The 20,547-nt window shown below is 48.6% G+C and overlaps 1 protein-coding gene across 47 annotated transcripts in view; it reads left to right on the forward strand.

Moving 5' to 3' along the window:
- Window positions 1–20,547, forward strand: part of EHMT1 (euchromatic histone lysine methyltransferase 1) — a 107,353-nt gene that overhangs the window by 30,122 nt on the left and 56,684 nt on the right. For 6 of the 47 annotated variants that reach the window (XM_086858663.1, XM_086858670.1, XM_086858690.1 and 3 more), the window contains exon 2: window positions 13,869–14,161. The exons of 15 other annotated variants lie outside the window; for them this stretch is intronic. In XM_086858663.1, coding sequence (XP_086714789.1) covers window positions 14,099–14,161 — 63 coding nt within the window. In that variant the 5' untranslated portion in view covers window positions 13,869–14,098. Of the gene's footprint in view, window positions 1–8,103; window positions 8,249–8,416; window positions 8,532–8,683; window positions 8,826–9,671; window positions 9,800–13,408; window positions 13,708–13,868; window positions 14,162–17,539; window positions 17,881–18,436; window positions 19,097–19,398; window positions 19,458–19,687; window positions 19,953–20,547 lie in introns of those variants that run through there. 26 more of the 47 variants (XM_086858698.1, XM_086858682.1, XM_086858709.1 and 23 more) reach the window with 22 other exon arrangements.

Genomic DNA, 20,547 nt, shown 5'->3' on the forward strand with positions numbered 1-20,547 from the left:
CAGGAGGGCTCCTTCCCAGCAGGGACTGCAAGGACACTTTGGCTTGTTGAGGATTTATTTCCTATTTATTTCCCCCCCCCACCCCCAAGTTTTTAAATGTCCTGTGGTAAGGCAAGTCCTTCTTCCTGCTTTAATGCAGCAAGGAGGGAATTTGCAGTTGGAAATGTGGGAGGGGGTGGCACAAAGAGCCATGAAACTCTGCCTGTGCCCTGGGACATGGGGATATAGAAAATAATACATATATCATATATCCTGGGACATGGGGTATAGAAAATAATACATGTATCATATATCCTGGGACATGGGATATAGAAAATATCCCCATGGGAGGGTTTCTAATGGGGCAGGAGGGGCTGTTTGATTTTAAATCTGACCCATTGCCAAATTCTACACTGGTGCCTTTGTAACCCTCATTTAAAGTTAAAAATGAGGGGAGTGGGGTATGTAGTTTATAAAGGGTTTTGGGGATTTTTGAATGGCACCTTGTGCTGCATCAAAATGAGCTCAGAGCAGGATGGTTCTGCCTGTACCTGTGTGTGATTTGATAGCATTCACACCTCTTTGTTGTCAGACATCAAAAGGGTGGGAGGTTGGTAGGCTCGAAATTCAAACAAGTTTGACTTTCTCTTTTTAGTATAAAGTTCATATTTTCTGTGGGATGGTTTTGCAGCTTTGTTTAAAAAAATAACAAACCACAACAAATCAAAAACCCCCTCCAAACCCTGAATTCAGTGCAATTTTCTTTATTCTTTTAATTTCAAGCATATGCAAATATATATATATATATATATATATATATAAAAGTCAAGCTATATATATATAACTATCTGATGATAAATGGGGTTGGTTAATGATTCATGATGGAAGAAAGCAAGCACAGAAATAAGGCACAGTGGAATGGGGTCACTGCTGAAAATGTCTTTGCTAAAACAAATGGGAGCGCTGGGGAGGGCAGGCAGAGCTCCAGAGTGGGAAGGGAATCAGCACAATCCCAATTTTGGCTGGGATTTGTGGCTCTGGAATGCAGCACGTGGAGGGTCCCACCAACACTGAGGGAGCGTGTCCAGGGCTGGGAAGGGGCTGGAGAATACCTGAGGGAGCTGGGAAGGGGCTGGAGAATCCCTGAGGGAGCTGGGAAGGGGCTGGAGAATTCCTGAGGGGGCTGGGAAGGGGCTGGAGAATTCCTGAGGGAGATGGGAAGGGGCTGGAGAATTCCTGAGGGAGATGGGAAGGGGCTGGAGAATTCCTGAGGGAGCTGGGAAGGGGCTCAGCCTGGAGCAAAGGAGGCTCAGGGGGAATTTCTGGCTCTGCACAAGTCCCTGGCAGGAGGGGACAGCCCCAGGGAACAGGGACAGGAGGAGAGGGAACGGCCTCAGGGTGGACAGCAGCAGGAATTTTCTCCTGGAAATGATTCTTCAGTGGTTGCCAACCATTGGAACAGGTGGAGTGTTCAAACAACGTGTCCCCAAGAACATGGGGACGTGGGTTAGTGGTGGCCACAGGGCTGGGGGCATGTTGGGACCTGATGATCTTAGGGGATTTTTCAGACCTTAATGACTCTGTGAACTTTGGGAGGTTTGATTTAGCAGTAAAGCCTGGGTTTTTTGAAGGTGGCAGCTGGGGCACTCACTGGGATGTGGTGAGCAAAGGGAGGTGTCAGTGCCACCCCCTGTTTTACCCACCAGCTTTATTTTTATTATTTGCTGCAAAGGATCTTTCTCTTTAAGTTTGGTTCCTGGTTTTGCTGCACTAATACTTGCTTAACAGTTCATTCTCCATGTGGGATAAGGGCAGCTGTTTGAAAACTGAATTTTCTGATGGGATGCAACATGTGTTTAATAGTGAAGCATCATTAGCTGGGCAGGACAAGTTAGGCCAAACTTGCAGAAAAATCTCCTTATAGAAATCTCCTATAAAAAATGTCTGGAGAAGGATCATCCTGCAGGCTGTGGGTGTGAGGAGTGCTCAGTGGGGAAGCCTGGAGCTCTCCCTCTGCTCCTGGGCCTGGCTGTGTATCCTCAGCTGGCAGGGAATCCTGGAGATCTTTTTTGGAGGGCCCTGCTCTGCCTCCCTGGCTGGTTTTTCTTGGCTTTTGCATGAAAACAAGGCTGCAGCTCCATTCCCCAAGTGCAGCAGAGTCATTATCAAAGCTGCCCTGGTGCACTGCTCTGGGCCTGGATTTGAGGTCATGATCCAGCTGCTGAAAAGTTTCATGTGAAACTCCAGAGTTACCAAGTTAATGGCTTGCAAAATTGCTGGAGGAAGGGAAGCTGACTGCAGCAGTCCTTGAGTTTGTTTAACTGGAGCTCAGGGGTGATCAAGACTGGCATTTGGCTTCCTGTTGCAGAAGAGAAATACTCAGAATTTATTTTTTCCTTATTTCCTGTATTTTATTTTATTTTATTTTATTTTATTTTATTTTATTTTATTTTTTATAGTTTATAGTTTATATTTTATAGTTTATATTTTTATATTTTATATTTTATATTTATATTTTATATTTTTATATTTTATATTTTATATTTTATATTTTATATTTCATATTTCATATTTCATATTTCATATTTTTATATTTTATATTTTATATTTTATATTTTATTTTATCTCTGGTGTTATCACCAAACCAGAACCAATGATTTCTACTTCTTTTTCCTCTGGGGTGAGGCTTCATGAGAGTGGAAGAGAAACTTCCAAAGGTCCATCATACTTTTGATGCACATTTGAATTCAGCAGATCAGCACTGGCAGGGAGAGGCCCTGTACATCCCTTTGCTGATTCTTATATAAAAAAATATAAAATATAAAATATAAAAATGGTCTTTTTTTAAGTATGCAGAACTTCTTCTCCCTGGTAGAATCCTGCCTTCCCTTGCTTTGCTTCCCAAACAGATTCTGTTTCCTGTGGCCAGGAGTGGGCAGAGGAGGAATGGGGCTGCTGGGCAGACGCTCTGCAAAGTTCATCTTTCCCAATCTCTGGTTCACAGCTCTGAGAGCTGCTTGTTATTGCAGCGTTTTGTGGTTGGTTTGGTTTATTTCTTCCTAGTGTTTCACTGTATTTTGGGTCCTTCAGTTGAAAATGTTAACAAAATGAAGCTCTGTGCCTCCTTGTGAGGCAAATGAATGGGTTTTATATAGGGGGAAAATTGGAGGGAAGTTATTTTTGAAATAGTGGTTTAATTTTTGTTGTGAAACCACTGCCTAATTTTAAAGTGCACTGACCATTTGCCTCGTGCTGTAATGTCTGTACACGGGGAGGAGATGTTCTTCTGGAGGAATGGTGTGGAGCTGTGTCAGGAGAGGTTTGTGGAGATCAGGGCAAGGTTCTTCCCCCAGAGGCTGCTGGCACTGCCCAGGCTCCCCAGGGAATGGGCACGGCCCCGAGGCTGCCAGAGCTCCAGGGATGCCCAGGCTGGGATGTTGGGGGGTCTGGGCAGGAACAGGGGCTGGGCTGGCTGATCCTGGTGGGTCCCTTCAATTCAGGATATTCTATGATTCTAAAAATAGATTTGAAAAACTTTATCTGAACTGGCCGCCCAAATATCAGTGTGTGACCCTTGATTTAAAACTTATTTTTTTTGTTGTACAGAGCTTTCCTGTGGGAAAACATCACAATGAGCTCACCAGTCTTAGCCTTGAGCTCCACACGCTGTCCTTGCCTCTGTCCTCCAGAGTACAGCAAAGCTGTAGCATTGTGGCTCTGGGAGCCCAAGCAAATAGGGGGGTTTAATGCTTTGGATATTAAAAGAAATCCCATGAATGTCACCCCAAATTCAAACCTGAGTTCAGAGGTCTCCAGCATCCATCAGCTCATTGTCCCTCCCTGCACAGTTAAATTTGATAGGAAGTGCTGTCATCTCCCTCCCTTTCCAAGTTTCCTTTTTGTTTGATCCCATCTTTGCACCCAAACCTTTGCCAGGTGTTTAATGCATCTGCATTAAAACCCCATAATGAGCTCATGCCCTTGCCCTGGGGGCTTTGACTTGCAGCCCAGTTATCTGACAAAACATTTCTAAGGAACTTCTCAGAATTTATTGCTCCTGTTGGTTGATTCCAATGTGTCTGACTCCTTTTATGAGTCTGGCCTCTGTCCTGGTGTCACAGACTCACCCACATGGCATCCACCCACTTTCGAACTTGGCAACCGGCATAAAGAGCTCCTTAGTGATTGCAAGATCACTGTTCTGCATAAATATTTCCCCTCCCCTCCAAAAACATGTTGGTTAAGGGACTATCAGACAGAGGGAAAAGATACTGATGTGTTTGTTACGTACGTTATGTGGTTTGGGGTTTTCTGGTTGTTTTTAAATAATGGAGGATTTTATTCAAGGGAGCTTGAGGTGCTCAGAATTCACTGGAATTTCAATTTGACTCATCTCATCTGGGCTGTCCAAACACATTCCTTGCTGGCCCAGCTTGGCCAGTTGAGGTGACTCAGTAAATCAGCAGCTGAGCATGACCTCACATTGAGTTCTGTACCCTGTTCCTCTGCTCCATACTTTCGTGAAGGACCACTCCAGAAATTTTTGGCAGTTAACTCTCCAAACCTTGATTTTAAATTGATTAAAAATGGATACATTAATATTGCCTACTATTCCCATCTTTTATTATAAATTGCTTTATAAAGACCTAATTATTGTTACAATATCCCCAAGCAAATCACCATGTATCTATCAGGCTCTTTTTTACCTGGTGATGTTTTTTCTGCTTTGCTTTTGGTCAGGAAGAACTAGATGGCTTTTCTTGTTCTTCCCCCAGAAGTCATTCAATAGTCTCCAAAACTCCTTCAGGCTGTGGCATTGGTTGGAATGAAATTCAGTAAATTGCTGTACTTGGGAAAGGATGCACATTGTTGGTAGTCTGGGGGATTTGTTTCCAGGATTCCTTGACAGCAGCAAGATTGGAACCTTGAGCTGGTGCTGCTGAGTTCTCTTCGAGTCAATGGACTGAAAAAAAAATTGAATTTTTCAAGCCTGAGGGTGGGACCCTGTGGAGTTCTGCTGGACATTTGCAGGGTTTGGGGTTTTTATGGTACTTTTTGTTTACAGATTGCCCTCCAGGTGATTGATTGTTCCTACTGTGGGCATGTTGAAGAGGAGAGCAAGGCTGCTCTGTCAGGAAAGTGTCCTTGGAACTCCTTTGGAATACCTGGAACGCTGGAGTGCAAGGCCTGAAGTGTGAAACATCCACAGTTCATATCAGATTTAGTGCTGGCCATTCAGTCCAGTAACAACTCTGGGATTCTCCAGGGACAGGGAATGGTGAGGCTTTGTCCCTTACGTGGAGGAAGGAGGATTTTCTTGCTCCTGTCACCTCCTGTTTGTGCAGCTCCTGTGGCTTTTTCTACCCAGTGATCCTATCAGGAACAGGAGAAGTTTGGAGCTCTGTTCCCTTGGATGTAAAGGTCACCTTCTCAGGTAGAGATTGCAACCCAGCCTCAGCCCAGGCACGCTGGGAATGACCTCTGGGAGGGCATTTGAGGAGCCATAATTTTATTTGCTGTTCCCTTGTGTCCGTTTTTTGCAATATCTGACGGATTTGTGAGAGGTGCTAAACTCCGGAGGGTAGGGGCACTGATTCCCTTTGTAAATGAGCCTGTGGATAACTCAGCTCTGACACTTTTGCCCTCCCTCCCGTTTCACGCCCTCGCAGAGAGGTTGTGTGTCACTGCTTTAGGATTTACTGCCTTCCCCAGGAGGATCCGGTGGGAGTGGGTCTGGGAGAAGAGTTATGGCTGCACAGAAGGTCTGGCTTCCCACTTCCCTACCGTGTGTCTGGGGGAAAAGTTGGGCTTGAAGCTGCCAAAACATATCTACAAGATGTTAGCACTTCTGTTTTTTACGAAGCTTGTGTTGACTCTTCAGCCTTTGTTGGAGGCAGGTGTGTTTGAGCTGTGTCTTTTGGAGCGATGTGGCAGGAGCAGGACAGCATTTCCCTCTTAGATTGCTCCTCTGCGGGACCCACCATCCCTAGCACAGGGTAAGGAAATCACTCTGGGTTTTGCTGGTTTTTTTCTACCTGTCCCCAAGGAAATAATACAAATGCTATGCCTCGAGTGTGCATCCATTGAGGGAAAATGGGATTTTTAAATAGTAATGAACTCTGGTTTTCCCTTAGTGCAGTAAACCAATGGTTCATTAGTGAAATACATTAATAATTCTCTTATGAACCCTGTTGGTAGGTGAATCTGCTTTAATTCCTTTGTGCCAACAAGAGCTGCAGGTATGGATGTCTTTGCTACATGAAATACAAAAAAGGGAAGAAAGCAATGCTTGCAAATTGGTCTTTGTTTCCAAGGAAACAAATTTGACATGCTTGAGCTGTGCGAGATGCAAACACCGCTCCATTCAGCAGACATGCCTCAGGATTTTATGGTCTGAATATTATTTTTAAACTACCTCCAATTTCCAGGCAAGGCAGAGGATGGGAATAGAATTTGTTGGCAGGGTTTATCAATCAGTGAAGGCACTGGGCGGTGTCTGGGATTGCCCAGGGTGGCGCGGAGGGAATTGATCCTGCGCTGGGAACAGAGGGCTCTGATGAACCCCCTGGGAAGGGCCAGCCTGGGGCCAAATGGCCTTTGGTGATCCTTCAGCAAGAGGAGAGGTCTGAGAGGAGCACACTGAAGTAATGTGGTTTATCCTGGGTCACTTTACCAAATGTTTTGTGCTCTAAAAATATTTTAGTAAGAAGCAGCTCGCCAGCGCTTGGCGTGCCAGGCTGCCTGGCACTCCTGAGGCGGACACGGGCCCAAAGAATTTGCTAAAAAGCTGTGACTTGGTGTTGAGGACTGGGCTGAATTTATCAGGGAAGGGATGAGGGAACAGGATCATGAGTTGTTTGCGTAGTGCATCTGGCACAGATGTGCTGGGGCCTGATGAAAATCTTGGCGAGAACTTGGCTCGTGGCGTTGTACAGAACGGCTGTAGTGTTGTTGTGATTCCCTTGGAAGTTTTGTTCAGGAAAAAAGCTGGTTCAGTGTTCAGCTGCCACCCTGGCGTTTCCTGAAACACTGTGTTGATAAAGTCACTTGTTTTATTTTTGAATTTTCCTCCAGCTCTAGCTCTGGAGCAGACAGTGCCCGTGTTCCACGGGAAGCGAACATGGCTCAGCAGAGCACACACAATTCACGGATTTCAACATCCAGGGTTGGTTTTGGCCTAGGCCCAACATGAGGAACAGGATATATATGTTCCAACTTTGTTGGGATTGAATAACCAATTTTTGTCCTGGGAAAGCTTTACTTTTGCACTGTCTTTGCTTTGTGGGGTATTTCAGTGAGCTGGAAGGGATCTGCAGGGGACATGCAAAGGATATGTGGGGAAATACAAGTTTTGAAGGAATAGTCAAGCTCCTGTGCACATCACTCAGAGTATGCAGGGGTTTATTCCCCAGGTGTGCTCTGACATTGTGTGTCTTTCGTATTTTGTTGCTTGAAAACCTGGGAAAGATTTAAAAAAACATCCTCTATTAATTCTTCCTTGAAACAGTCCTACTGCATCGAGGGGACAAGGCAATGATGGAGGAATTGCAGAGCTGAAGAGTGAAAAACAAACCTCTCTTAAAATTCAGGTCCTTAGGAAAGCATAGCATGTGTTACACTGCAGTCTCTTTTCCTCTCTTTCATCCTGCTGTTTAACTTTCTCGCAAATGGAGTTAAAATAACCTTCAAGGAGTTCAGGGTAGACTGGGGTAGGTTTAGCTTTAAGATGGCTGAGAAGCACTATTTGCATTGCCAGCTAAAAGCCTTGCTTGAAGCCCGTTGAGTGAAAAAATAATATTAATGGCATTTCATGAAAATATTGTAATTTGTGGAAGGCCCAGAGTGACAAATTGGCTGGTTTGAATGTCACTGGGAAATGCTCCTTTTGCACAAGGCTTGCCTGAGACAGGATTTTCCCTTGCTTTTGTTCTAAAACAAGATGCTCGCTGCCTAAAAATGCCTGTGATCCCCGCAGCGAGAGCTTCGCCTCCTTGACAAGAGGATGGGAAGAGGAAGGTTGGCCGGATCGGGATGAATCCTGCACCTTTTTTATTTTCAACCCCCCTCTTTTTTTTTTTTTTTTTTTTTTTTGTTGCTAATGACACTTCCTTATGCTTACATTTCATTAAAGCTCTGAAATGGCTGAAGATCAGCCCGTACTGAGCATGCTCCGGGGTGGAGGCTGCACCCATGGAGTGAGATGGATTTGTGGCTGGAGGAGGGATAGGCCTGGAGTCAGGACCTGGAGGGACCCGCAGCCGGGATGGAGGTAGGGCAAATCCATCCCTTCCTTGCCGTGCCCCTGGGCTGGGGCAGCCAGGAGGCCGGATGGAGAGCAAACTGTTGGAATTGATTCAAAAAGCAGCGCAGTTAAACCACTGACACGAGATGGCTTCAAACGCTTCCTGCGGATCTGCGGGGAGGGGTTTGGAGCGGTGACCTTTGCCGGCCGGCTGGCCAGCGTGGAGAAGGGACCTGTGCAACGTCAGGGTGGTGACACGAGGTGACAGCAGGCAGGGGCTGCAGCCAGGGCTGAGCCTTCATATTGGCAGGCACGTGATCGCGTCTCATCGTGAGCTCGGGCGTTAATTATCATTAATGGGGGAACCTCGCAGGGCTCAGACCCGCTCGCAGCGGTTTCAACCCAGATCCATCTGGGACTGTGGGAGGGTGAAAGAATGTTAAACTCAAACTCCCCTCTTTCAGACTTATTTTGCATTCCAGTGGTGGCAAACAAACCTTGCCACATCAGGTCCTCCAAAGTGGCACGGAGAGGAGGGAATGTGCACGTTTATTCCTTCAGCTGAGGGTTTTTTCTGTGCTCCTTGCAGGGGTTCACTGTGTTGGTGAGTGGGTTTGGGGGAAGGCAGTGCGAGTTGTGCTGGGTTGGGCTCTTGGATTTCACTTTTTCCAAGGAATGTGTAAGCACCAGCAGGTATGTGCTGCATGAGCCGATTGACTCCAGTTGTTGTACAAGCACGCTGCGTGGTGAGGTGCCAATAAAACATTTACATTGGCTCTGGATGTTTGTGTTAGTGAGGTGTAGGGGGGCTTTGGGTTGGTGAGGAGCAGGGGGACATCAGCTCCCTCTGACCTGTCCCCTCACACGTGGCGGTGTGGCATGGGGGGCACACCCCTGTTGTGGCCTGGTGTTGGTACAGGTAAGGCGAGGGGTTTGCTCTGTCAGCGCTGTGAATCCTTGGGTGGCACAGAGTTACTGACTTTGTGAGCAGAGATCTCTGTGATCACAGGCTGGCTGTGTGCTGTAAGGTACATCAGCTCTTCCTTCAGGGCACCTCTGGCCGCTTTTCACAGCTCAGTTCAGGGGGTGACTGGAATAGATTTGATTTTGTTGCTGTGTCCCAGGTGATGGGCACTCTGCATGATGAGTCACTTCATTACCTGAAGTAACTTGCCTGTTTATTGCCTGGTTCCATCTTTCTTGTGAACCCAACTCTTCCTGGGTGCTTTCTGGGCCTGTTTTGCTCCATCAACCCTGTGCTGAGATGGTGACCAGCTTGCTTACTGGGCTGGCTTTTATGTTCCCTGCATAAAATCCTGCTGGAGCCCAGCTTGCTGGCCAGGCAGAACTTCTCCCTCTCTTTAATGGTCACTGCCTTGTTTATGGCTGGATGAACGCACAAAGAGAAGCGTTTCTGTAAAACAAACAGCATTGTGATCGTACAGCAAGAGGGAAAAGGGGTTGATTTTCTTTGGCTCAGATGGGGGCTGCCTTTATGGCTTTGCAGAATTCACCCCCGTGGCTTTTCCTCCTTGTGTGACTCTGGCAGCGCAGGCGATCTCAGCCCCAAGTTTTCATGTAAGGCCTGGTTCTCTTGATGAGGAAATTCGACTTAATCAGTTTCAGCTGCTGGAAACCCACTGGCGTGCTCGTTCCTATTGTGCTGTGGGAAGGTGTAAGGTAGCCTTAAAGACCCACTGCCACCTTATGGCAGTTGCTGAGAAGCAGCGTCTGTGGAGCCAATTCCGTACACACATCATGCTCGCTCTATTTCTCCGCTCCTCTTAACCAGGGATATTTGCATGGAGGCAGGAGCTTTGTTTTTGCAGAGTTCATCTGCGCCTTCTGTTCCTTGCAGAAATTTGATAAAGCCAGCAGGATGGCTGGGAGAGCCATCAACAGGCACTGTTCCACGGGAGCTCATGATCTGGGGAGAGACACAAAGGCTTTCTGGAGCACTGCTTCTCCTCCAGTGAAGAACTTGCTTATTTTCATGGCAGCGCCTTAATCCTTTTTAAAAAATAGGTGTGAGGTCAAAGAACAGGGCCACGCTGGACACGTGAGGCTCGCTGGCAGGATCTCCAGCGCTGGTTGCAGCAGGAGGAGGAGGATGGAATGTGCACAGCCATTTTCCCAGGGCACTGCAGGATGGCTTTGCACTGACAAACGGGGCCAGTGTCCCCAAATAAACCAATAAAACCTTGGTCTGTGGAGCAGTGAGTGTGCTGGGGGTAGAGAATGCTGGATTTAGGAGCCTTCTCCAGCAAGGCTGTGTTTGTACTGTAGGAGCTCTTGATGTGCCGTAGCTGAATGGAGTGGAGAAATGGTGGATTTACAGCTCCAAAATAGAAGGAGCTGTGGTTACTGTAAGTTAAAGCTGAAGGAATTTATAATTGGGAACTGTTAGGAATACAGTATGTTCTAAATTACAGCTGTCTGGCCAATATGCTGCTAAATAAAGTTCTAGGATTGCCCTGTAAATGAAATATTCAACGCATATTCTTATCAAAACATAGCAACATCTCCCAGAGAGCTCACATCTCAATTGCTGTCCAAGAGGATACTTTTTTTTTTTTATTTCCTTTTTAGCATGTATGATTTACTCAATGCAGCATCTCAGGGAACATTTCTTGTTTCCTATTAAGTAAATACAGTTTTCAACTCTGCTGGGGAAAAGGGGGGAGGAAGGGAGATGGCTTGGAAGCTTTGGGGGAATAAAACCAGGTTTTGAAAGCTAAGGAAAACTCTGATTCCAAAAGATGCATTAATGACTGCCTTTTCTTTCAAAGCTCTTACCTGAGCCTGGAGGTGGACATTGGAGGGTGCTGGGGGTACCCAGTGTGTCCTGGGACATTGTGATTGAGAAATGTTGTATGTAACAGTTGAAGAGCAAAAGGAAAGTTTGAATAGTGGTGGAGCTGGAGAATGGTTTACAGCAGTGCAGAAACAATCAGGATTCCATCAGAAATGCTCATCTCATACCCAAATCCCTTCAACTTTTGAGATTCCTTCTGAGGGGGCTGGAAGGGAGCATCAGATTTGATCAACTGGAGGGTCTGCAAGTAGAGGAGCTTGATGGAAAAAAGGAAATAAGGAAAACCCTCTGTATTTTGCAGAGCTAAATATTGTTCTTCCTATAAAAAGAAAAACCTCCTTTTGCCTCCCACTTGGGCTTCCCCTGCAAGGGAGCTGTGAAAATGCTGGACTTAATGGTGTCATTAAGCAAGAGCCCTGAGGAACCTGGTGTCCTTTGTGAAGGGAGGTGTTTGTGCTGCTCCTTTCCTCCTGGAAATGTGGGATTTCTGAGAGGGGTGTTTGAGCCTTCAGTCAGAGAAGGGAGGCCAGAGAGCCGTGGAGTGAAAATACCCTGTGATCTGTGGGTCCTGGCAGGTTTGGAAAGGGGGTGTCAGGCGTGGTGGGAAGGCTGCTGGAGGGCACTTGGGTTAAATAAAGGGCACAGCTTCTTAGGGCACGGGCCTGTTCTCATCCTCCATCATCAGCAAAACCTCTTCCACAGCCAGCCTGGAAAAGGGACTGTGACTGCGGCCGTGCAGCACCCGACTCCCAGCAAGGAGGGCAGGGGGTCCCGGGCAGGAGGCACCTCTCCCACTGCTGATGGCTGTGCCCTGGCAGCTTCTCGCTCCTTCTGGATGACAGAAATGTGAGGTTTCACTGACTGACACCCCGGCATCCCCCGTGGCAGAGATGCCGCTACGGCGCCGATCGATCGCTTTACTCAAGTTGGTTGTTGAAGCATCTGCAGTGCCCTGATGAGCTCTGCTTTTTCCTTTTTGTTTCTAAACAGTGTTTAGTGCTTTCAAGGATGGCCATGAGATGTGAAAAGCGTCTCTGGTAGCATCTGCTCTCAGTGTATATTTAACCTCAGCAGTGAAAACACGTCTGGTGTGGAGATGCAGTGGGGAGGCTGCGGCTGTGCCGCTGTTCTCCGGCGTTATTTTATCTCAGAAAGGGAATGTTGACTGGGGTGGATCATTGACACTGCCTTTGTTAATATCTTCGTTTCTATTTCTGGGCTTTTAATGAAAGCTTGGTAATTTCATGCTGCAAGGAAGGGCAGCACGTCAACTGTTTTAAAGCCATCTTTGGTTTGAAGTACAGTAATCTTTTGATGCGGTGGATAATGCAACTTCTGTCTGCATAGCTGGGGTTTGTTGCTTTTGTTTGGGGATTTTTGAATTTGTCTTTAAATGAGTTACCTCTATACCTCTCAGCGACTGAGAGAAAGGCCAGGAAAATCTCATTTTGTGTATATTAAAACTTAAGATTCAGATCAAACGAAAACCCGGTGGGTGAAAGAGCGATCCTTTCTTTATACTGTCACCTCAAATACTCCTTGCCTATGAATTTCAATCATCTCGATTTAGCCTTGTGTGTTTTAACTGTTTAGTAGTGAAACTTCTCCAGAGCGCGGAGAGGAAAACAGCATCCTCATGGCCGAGGGAGATCTTTGCTGCTTTAATTATTGCAGCTCTGCAAATGTGCCTGGCCACGGTGGTGGAAGAGCTGCTGGGACTGGAGGAAACGTGGCTTGAGGAGGTTTCCAGCCATGGCTGTCGTGCTGTGCCAAGGCCTGGACTCGGTGCTGGGCAGGACAGTCATCATCCCCAGGCTCCACCAAACCTCCCCACGGATTTGGATGGCTTTTTCCTCCCTCCAGTGCAGGCTGCTCCCTGCCCTCCCCTCCCCAGCTCACTGTCACACATTACACTCCACTCTCTTCGCTGTAGTTTCTCCTCTTAAAGAGAACTCTCCCTTCAGGAGGACGCTCTCCCGTGCTCTCCTCTTTTTGGAAAGCTGTTTTTCCTTCGGCCAAGAGCGCGCGGGTGGTGCCACGGGGCCATGGCGGAGTTTCCTCTTCCTCCTGCTCTCTTCCCCGAGGTTGCCTGCTGCCCTCCCCCTGCTCGGGGGGAGGTTCTCCAGCCTGACACCCGGCTCCAGCAGCCTCCTGCTCCTGCCTCCGATAAATGCCAGTCTTCCTTGAATCCCTTCCAGCCGAGCTCTGCTTACAGATGTTCCTGAGAGCTGCTCTGGCAGTTTTACTGGGAGCCTGAGCAGATATGAAGGTTGCCAAGAGTTTATGCTTAATTGTGAAGTGGAACAGAGACAAACTACTTTTATTTTGAAGCTAAAGTTTCTTCTGTTATCTTGCCTGGCTGGGCCAGTAGTATTGTAGGGTTTGACATAGGCTGAGCTTAGAGCTCCTGCACCTCGTAGTGAACTATCCCTTTGTTAGGGTGAGGATGAGGATGGATCCATGAGGATGTCCCTTCATTCCAGTCCCCCCTGCTTTTCCATGACTGTGTTCGTGACACCCTTTCAAAGTCAGTTGTACCAGGTCAGGTTATTAATCCCCAAAGTGAAAATGATCTCCCTTTCAGATCAGCATTTCGAATCTCGAAGACACTGTCTTGGACACTGCTCTCTGCATCAGTTTAACCCATGTGCCTTCATCCCAGCTCTCTGAGGTCGGGGGCTTTGCTAAGCACAACAAAATCAGCCCAGAGACATCCCCAAGCCACTCGCATCCCTCCCCGTCCCTCCTGCCTCTCCTTTTCCCACGGGCAAGTGCTACTCTTGAAGGCCACGAGACAGCACTCTGGTTTAAAAAGCTTTCTCTTTTTTTCAGGCGAGTGATCAGTTTTGAGGCCTGGCGCCCTGTCAGAAAGTTGACAGATGATCTGCATTACCGGTGCGTCCCCGGGATGCCCGGGATAATCGCGCTCCAATGGACGCCCTGGAGCCGGCAGGTTCTCTGTGAAATGGCTGCAGTGGAGGGAGCAGTGAAATGGGCTCTTCTGGGCATGCTCACTCTGTAGAGGGAGCTTTATCACATGAGCAGAAACTGAATCACTGCTCATGAGGATCTGGAATATGCAACTCTTGGAGTCTTCACCAGAAGAAGACAACAGCTGCCCGCAGGTACCGCAGGGGTCTGTCCACCTCCCGTGCCTGGCGAGGCCCTGGCAGGGCAGGCTGCGTCCTGCCGGGGAAGGAGAGGCCTTGGAGAGGAGGAGCAGAGGCCGGGGAAGCATGGCCGGGGCTGTTTGTTCATTTGTTTGGATATTCCTGCTCGCAGCCGCCCCGTGCGCGGGTGGGCAGGAGGGCTGGGGTGCCCCATCCCTGTGGGATGACCCATCCCGCTGGGATCGGTGTTCCACGGGCTCCCTGCGGCCTCCGCACCCGGCATCGCAAACCTCGGGCTTTGTTCCCTCCTGCCTTTCATTTGTCTCCTGGGGTGGGGAGGCTCGCTTGGGGTTGGTTTGGTTCTGGGGGTGGATTTTTTTTTTTTTTTTTGGTGTTTTTAGGATTTATTTGTGCTTTTTAAGTGTGAAGTTTCTGGAAAATTCTCCGAGGAGCCCTCCCTGCTTGTAGCTCTTAGAAGAAAAAGGAGCAAAGCCTGGGGTGCCCGAGCTGCTCGAAGACTGAACTTCTGAAGGGGAGGAGAGGGCCTGTGGCCACATGGCACCTCCTCACTGGGTCTCTTTTGACAGCTTCTGCCTGTGGCTCACTTGGGTGGAGGCCAGAGGCAACAATATTTTACCAGGAAGAAACAATCCTGTTTTATTTTGGGGTGACTTCCTCCCCTCTCTCTTCTTTGTTTTGTTGGGTTTGTTTTGTTTTTTTTTCATAGTAGCAATCCAAGGAAACAGCTGATTAAAAGGAAACATCCCTGGTTGATTTCATGGCAGGAGGTCCACGCCTGCAACATATTTTAAAACTCAGCCCCCTGCTTTCTGCCCTTGCTAGTTTTTTGTTTGGGTTTTTTTTTTTTTTTTTTCCCTCTGTGATTTGTGTTAAGTGCAAGAACTGTTGGCTGCCACAGACCTCGGTGAGATTTGGGATGGACACAGAAGGTCCCAGGGCCGTGGAAGGCACGGACACCCCTGCAGAACTCTGGCCTGAGCTTGCTGTGCTCCAGGGAGACCCTCAAAGCTGCAATGCAGGCACAATATTGAATTTTCAGTCAAGGAGCAAGATCTGAAGATGGCATTTAAAAGATTAGGGAGCTTACACAGGACAACCTGTGATACCTAATCTAAATATCTATCGTGTCTCCACTGGACTATAAATGTGCTCCTTGTTCATCATCCAGAAGAAAAGGAAAAGGCATCAGAAGTCACGAGGAGAGAGATGAGATTTCTCTTTAACAGTGAAGAGCTGAGGCCTTGACTTGCTGCCTGAGCAGCTCCACCCAGGGAGGAAATGGGCTTTGGGTATGATGAAGGCTGAGGAGACAACCAAAAACCTGCTGAGGTGTGTGAGGTGTGCTCCTGTGTGCTGGTGGCCACGGTGACACCGGTGTGGCACCGGCTGAAAGCGCCCAACGCCGGCAGGGCCCTCGGGAAGCGTCTGCAGAGACGCAGAAAAGCCTGACCTACTTTGCAGGGAGGAGAGCTGCTGAGGTCTGGGTTTGGCACTGCTTCTCAGCAAGGGTTAAGAGACCAAAGTGGAGCCTTTGGGTCTTGGTTTTGTTCCGTTTCATGCATTTGATTGACTGTGCAGTGCCAGCACGAGCTCTTGCTCTCGTCCCAGAACATGTTTGGGTAGAACTGGGCTTTGTGGCACACTTGGGGCATATTCCTGCAGCTCAGCCTCTGTGAGACCAGCCCTGGGCAGGGGGCAGAGGCAGCTCCATGTCCTGACTTCCCTGAGCTCTCCCATGCGGTGCCCATCTCCTAAGGAATGTGTGCACCTCATGCAGTGGCAGCGAGTTGTTTTATTCAGGTAAACAAGGAGTTCTAAGGAGCTTCGCTCTCCTGGCCAGCTGGTTTGGGGGAGGGCTGGCTTGGTTCCTGCTGCTCCTCTTTGTTTTCCTTTTGCTGCTTTTCCCTGAAGTTTTTCCTTCTCACCTTCCTGCTCGTGGAGCTGAGAGTGGTCGAGGAATGGCCGCAGCGGGAGAGTGACCGTGTGTTGGGGTCAGCCCAAAGGCTCGGGGCACTGACGGCGTGTGCTCCCTGCTTGCAAGCCTTGGAGGACCATATGTTCCTGCAGTGACATGGAATGTCAGTGATTTGGAAATGAATCCCTGAGTTTATAATCCTCAACCACCCTTTTCAGCCAGGTTTTTTTTTGGGTTTTTTTTCTGACTCCTCCGAATTCAGAGTTTTGACACCGGCCCCTCTTTGCAGACCCTTGTGGCCCCTCGTGTTTCCAGTGGGATTTGTCCCTCTTGTGCCCATGTGAGCTCTTTGGTCTTTTGGGTAGAGGATACGTGTCTGGCTTTGCTGTAGGGTGCTGTTGGTCCTGGAGGGGGGCAGAGGAGAAGGGCAGCCTGCCAGGATTTACAGTAGTGAGGAAAGCAGCAGGAGCGAAGCTCTCAAACTGTACAAGCTCATTGGAAAGCATCCATTAGGAAAAAGAAGATACAGAAGGGGAGAAAATGTTGAGCAAGCTTTTAAAAGATATCCTGGACTCCAACACAACAGCTTGCATCCTCCAAAGCAGGTGATTTATTTATGCTTTTTCCTTCAGTCCCCATCAGGAGGGGGAAGGACGTGGAGAAGGGTCGAGGCAGTGGGGGTTTAGAAGGTCTGACGTGCAAGTGTCCTCCCTGCAACGCTGCCATACTGTGCCTGAGCAGCTCAGTGGCTCTTGCAAAGGAAGCTTTTCACAACTTGTCCTTGTTCCAAGGATGAGGAAACCTCCAGCTCTTCTGGCATTTTCTCTCTGTCGTAAGTCAGGGCTGCTTTCACCTGTGAAGTATGATCAGCACAGACAGGGAGAGGGCTGGAATGGAGCGGGGCTCTGAGCAACCTTGCAAGGCTTTTCATGGAGTTCTTGGTGTTAAATGAGGAACATTTCCCCTCCTCCTCTCCTCGTTTTCCTGTGTGCCTGCAAAAATACTCTGGTTTGCATTTAAAGGAGAAAACTGTATGTGCTGGGACCAAGCCAGCTTGTTTATTTAAGGGAAATACCATATTTCCAACCCCTTCTCTCACAGAGGAAGGCTCGGCAGAGGATGGCAGACTGGGCTGGGGATTATATTTTTAGGTGACATCAAAGCACAGTTGTGATTCGAAGAAGCTAAAAATCATGGCTGGCATTTTGCATTGAGCTCTGCGAGTTCCTCCTCCCCACAGCCCCCACAGGGGTTAACCTCTCCCTCCAAAGCAGATGGATTTTCACCTAAATCAAGGAGGAGAAAAGGAGCAAAAAGAAACAAAAACCATCAGGGGAAAAAAAAACCCAACCAAAAAACAACAAACCCACCACCATCACCCCCCCAGGCTTCTTCTTTTCCATGCTTTCGTCGTTTGCCTGTCCCCAGGGGGGTGTTTGTGGCGGGGGCTGTGGCGCTGGGCAGGGACACGGGCCCTGTGTCCCTGTCAAAAGATGGCAGGTCCGTGTGTCCGTAAACAATGCGGTTATGAAATGGCAGCGCGGCCGCGCTGAGCATGCTCGGGAGCTGCCTGTAGGGGGAGGCGAGCCAGAAAGATGATCTAATTCCGTGCAATTCTTGGGATTGAAGGAAAAGACCAGGCTCCACTCTTAATGACAGAGCAGAAAAACCAGGCCCCACGCCGGGGACGAAGCCCGTAGGCCATGGAGGAGAGGGTGTGAGGATCTCCCACCTCCAGGACTTCGGGTGCTGGGCAGCGCTGTGTCGCTTTCTCGCCCTCCAGCAGAGTAAGGCCTTGGTGAGGTTTTGCTGTAGTTATTAGAGGGACAGGCCCGAGGGTGCAAGTTTTATGATTATGATTATTTTCATTATTATTTTGTTGTTATTTTTTTCTTTTCCCCTCTTCTCCCCGTCCGCTTTCCCGGCTCGCAGGCACCGCTGTCTCGCTGCTTGGCCGCGCCATGGCCGGAGATGACCCAGGTGGAGGTGGTGTGGGCAGCTCAGCCAGCTCCTCGTGGTCCCATGGGAACCCACGAGGGGCTCTCCCTCTTCTGCTGCCCCATGTGCCCTTTGGCTGGGCACCATGGGCATGGGCAGGGGGACAGGGACCTGCTCCGCTGGCTGCGGTGCTTTGGGGCGGGAGGAAGAAGAGCGTGGAGGCTGAAGAGGTTCCTGAGCCCCGTTGATGGGGGTGAGCTGCCTCCCAGCAGGAGATTGCTGGAATCTGCTTCCTCCAGGCTCCTCTTGGTGCTCTGGTTTTGTCCTGGCTCAGCCAGTTCCTGGGGACTGGGTGTTTCTGAAACGGCTGGTTTGCTTTTGCTAGAGATAGTGATGAATCTTGGTCTCCATTTTAGGGTTTTCTTCCCCTCCTCCCCTCCCGGGGGCTAGGAGAAGGCAGGCAGCAGCTGGAATCCTTGCTACCCTCAGCCCGTGGAAGGAGGGGACGCCTTTGTCTGCTCTGGATTTACATTTGCCTGCACACACAAGTTGCACTGGCTTTAACTCTACTGGGATGCAGCTAGATGGGCCTGGAAGCAGTGAGGAAGTGTAAATCGATCTCCCCTTTCCAGGAGGGCAGGGGCTCTGCAGACCCCCCTTGCCTGAAGCCTGCACGCCGTCGTGGAATGCCTTGTCTTGGGAGAAGTCACTTTAAGTCCTGTTGTGTTTCATGCACATGTCTCCGTGTTCCCAGCTGTTGCATGCAGGGACTTGCACCTCTCTCTGTGCTTCCCCCCTTCTCGGGGAGTTGACGTGTGTGGCTGGAATAGGAGAGAGGACATGGGGGTTGAGAAGGAAATGTTTCTTTTCTATGGAGAAGAGTCTGGATGAAAGGATTTCAGGAGACAAAAGAATTGCAAAGAATTTGATTTGGGAGCAAACTTCAGGCTGAGGGCAGTGCTTGTTGTGAGCTGCAGATAAAATTCCATGTTCACATGATTGCATGAGGCTTATAAGGAAGTGGCCTTAGCCTGAAAAAAAGGAGCTTTGAGACTGGTGACTGCTTTGTAGGCCAGGTATGCTGGTGGTTGTGTTTCCTTCCTTCTCCAGATGAAATGCTTCTGTTGTTTCTAATGACAGGCCCGTGGTCAGCGTCCCCACGAGCCTTGAGCCCAGGCCTTGCCCAAGCACAGTGCTGAGATCTGAAATGAGCAGCCTCCCCATGCCTACAGAAGAAACACTCTCTTTCTACAAACATTCTCTTAATCATTGCTTCCTATATAATTAACTACAAAATGTTTGTCTTCTCTTCAAGGCAAAGGTTATTACGAGCAGGCTGGTTTGGGTTGCGTTATTTTTATTTATATTTTTTTTTTAGGAGAAGGAGGGAAAAAATGAGTGAATAAGAATCTGCCGCTGCTGGGGTTGCATCATTTGGTGAGAGATTTGCCTCTGCCTTGCTCCGGCGTTGCTGCAGCCCTCGTTTTCCTGGCTGGTGGGAACTTTCCCTGGGGCTGTGTCCTGACTGGGGTCTGGTGTCACCTCGGAGGGGTTGGTGAGCAGCTGGAGGCTCCCAGGCAGGAGCAGTGCTGTCCATCCCAGAGGTGTTGCTGCATCCGCCGCCCCAGATGGGAACAGGCACTTTGAGGGGGTCTCCTGCTCCCAGCCCTCTTCCAGATGGACCTGCTGCGTGTGCACGGCTCTGCTCACAGTAATGCTGCTGCCGAGCCTCAGGTTCCCAGACCGTTGATTTTTAAGACATAAAAAAAAAAAAAAAAAAGAAAGAAAGAAAGACAAAAAAAAAAAAAAAAAAGAGAGAAAAAAAAGACCCTGGTGAAGGTAGACATCTTGGCACCTCAGCCTGCGCTCCTTCCCGGGCTGCCGGGAGAGCAGAGCTCGGGCTCATGATGTAACTCTGGTCCCTTGGGCTCGGTAAGCTGCAATATGTTGGAGTTTTGCTGTGCATGTGTTGTCTTTGCCTATAAAACCTGTTTGGACCTTTGCGAAGGGCACCCGGATTGCTGATGAAAATGCCAAGGAGAGGAGGCTGCAAAAGCTCTTTCCGTGTTTCCTGGCTTTGTTCTTTTTATCTTCTTTATTTTCCTTTTTTTTTTTTTTTTTTTTTGGTGGGCTTTCTTTGCTTTTTTGGTGATGTTTTTTGTTGGGTTTTTTTGTTGTTTTTTTAAAAATTTGTTTGTTTTAAAGGCACCACTGTTAGTTTGTAGCCATCATCTGTTTGGAAATGCTGCAGAGCCTTTTCCTTGGCCGGTCTGACCTGTCTTCCATCCCCTCCAAAGACCTCATGGAGGACAGGAAGCTTGTTTTCTTATAAACAGAGGCAGAGAGGAAAAAACTAAACCAGCACTAACTCCTCTGCTTTGCTCCTCATGGCTCTTAAAGCCCTTTCAAAGACCCAATCAGTCTTTCTTCAGATGCACTAATTTTTCCTACCCTTTGAAACCTAAACATGAAGGCTTGGGGAGGGAAGGGGGGGTAAGAATGCTTCGTGGCTGCTGGTGTTTGCTCT

Source organism: Cyanistes caeruleus, chromosome 20 (genome assembly GCF_971803275.1).
Source record: "Cyanistes caeruleus chromosome 20, bCyaCae1.hap1.1, whole genome shotgun sequence".
In the NCBI taxonomy this organism is placed as follows: domain Eukaryota; kingdom Metazoa; phylum Chordata; class Aves; order Passeriformes; family Paridae; genus Cyanistes; species Cyanistes caeruleus.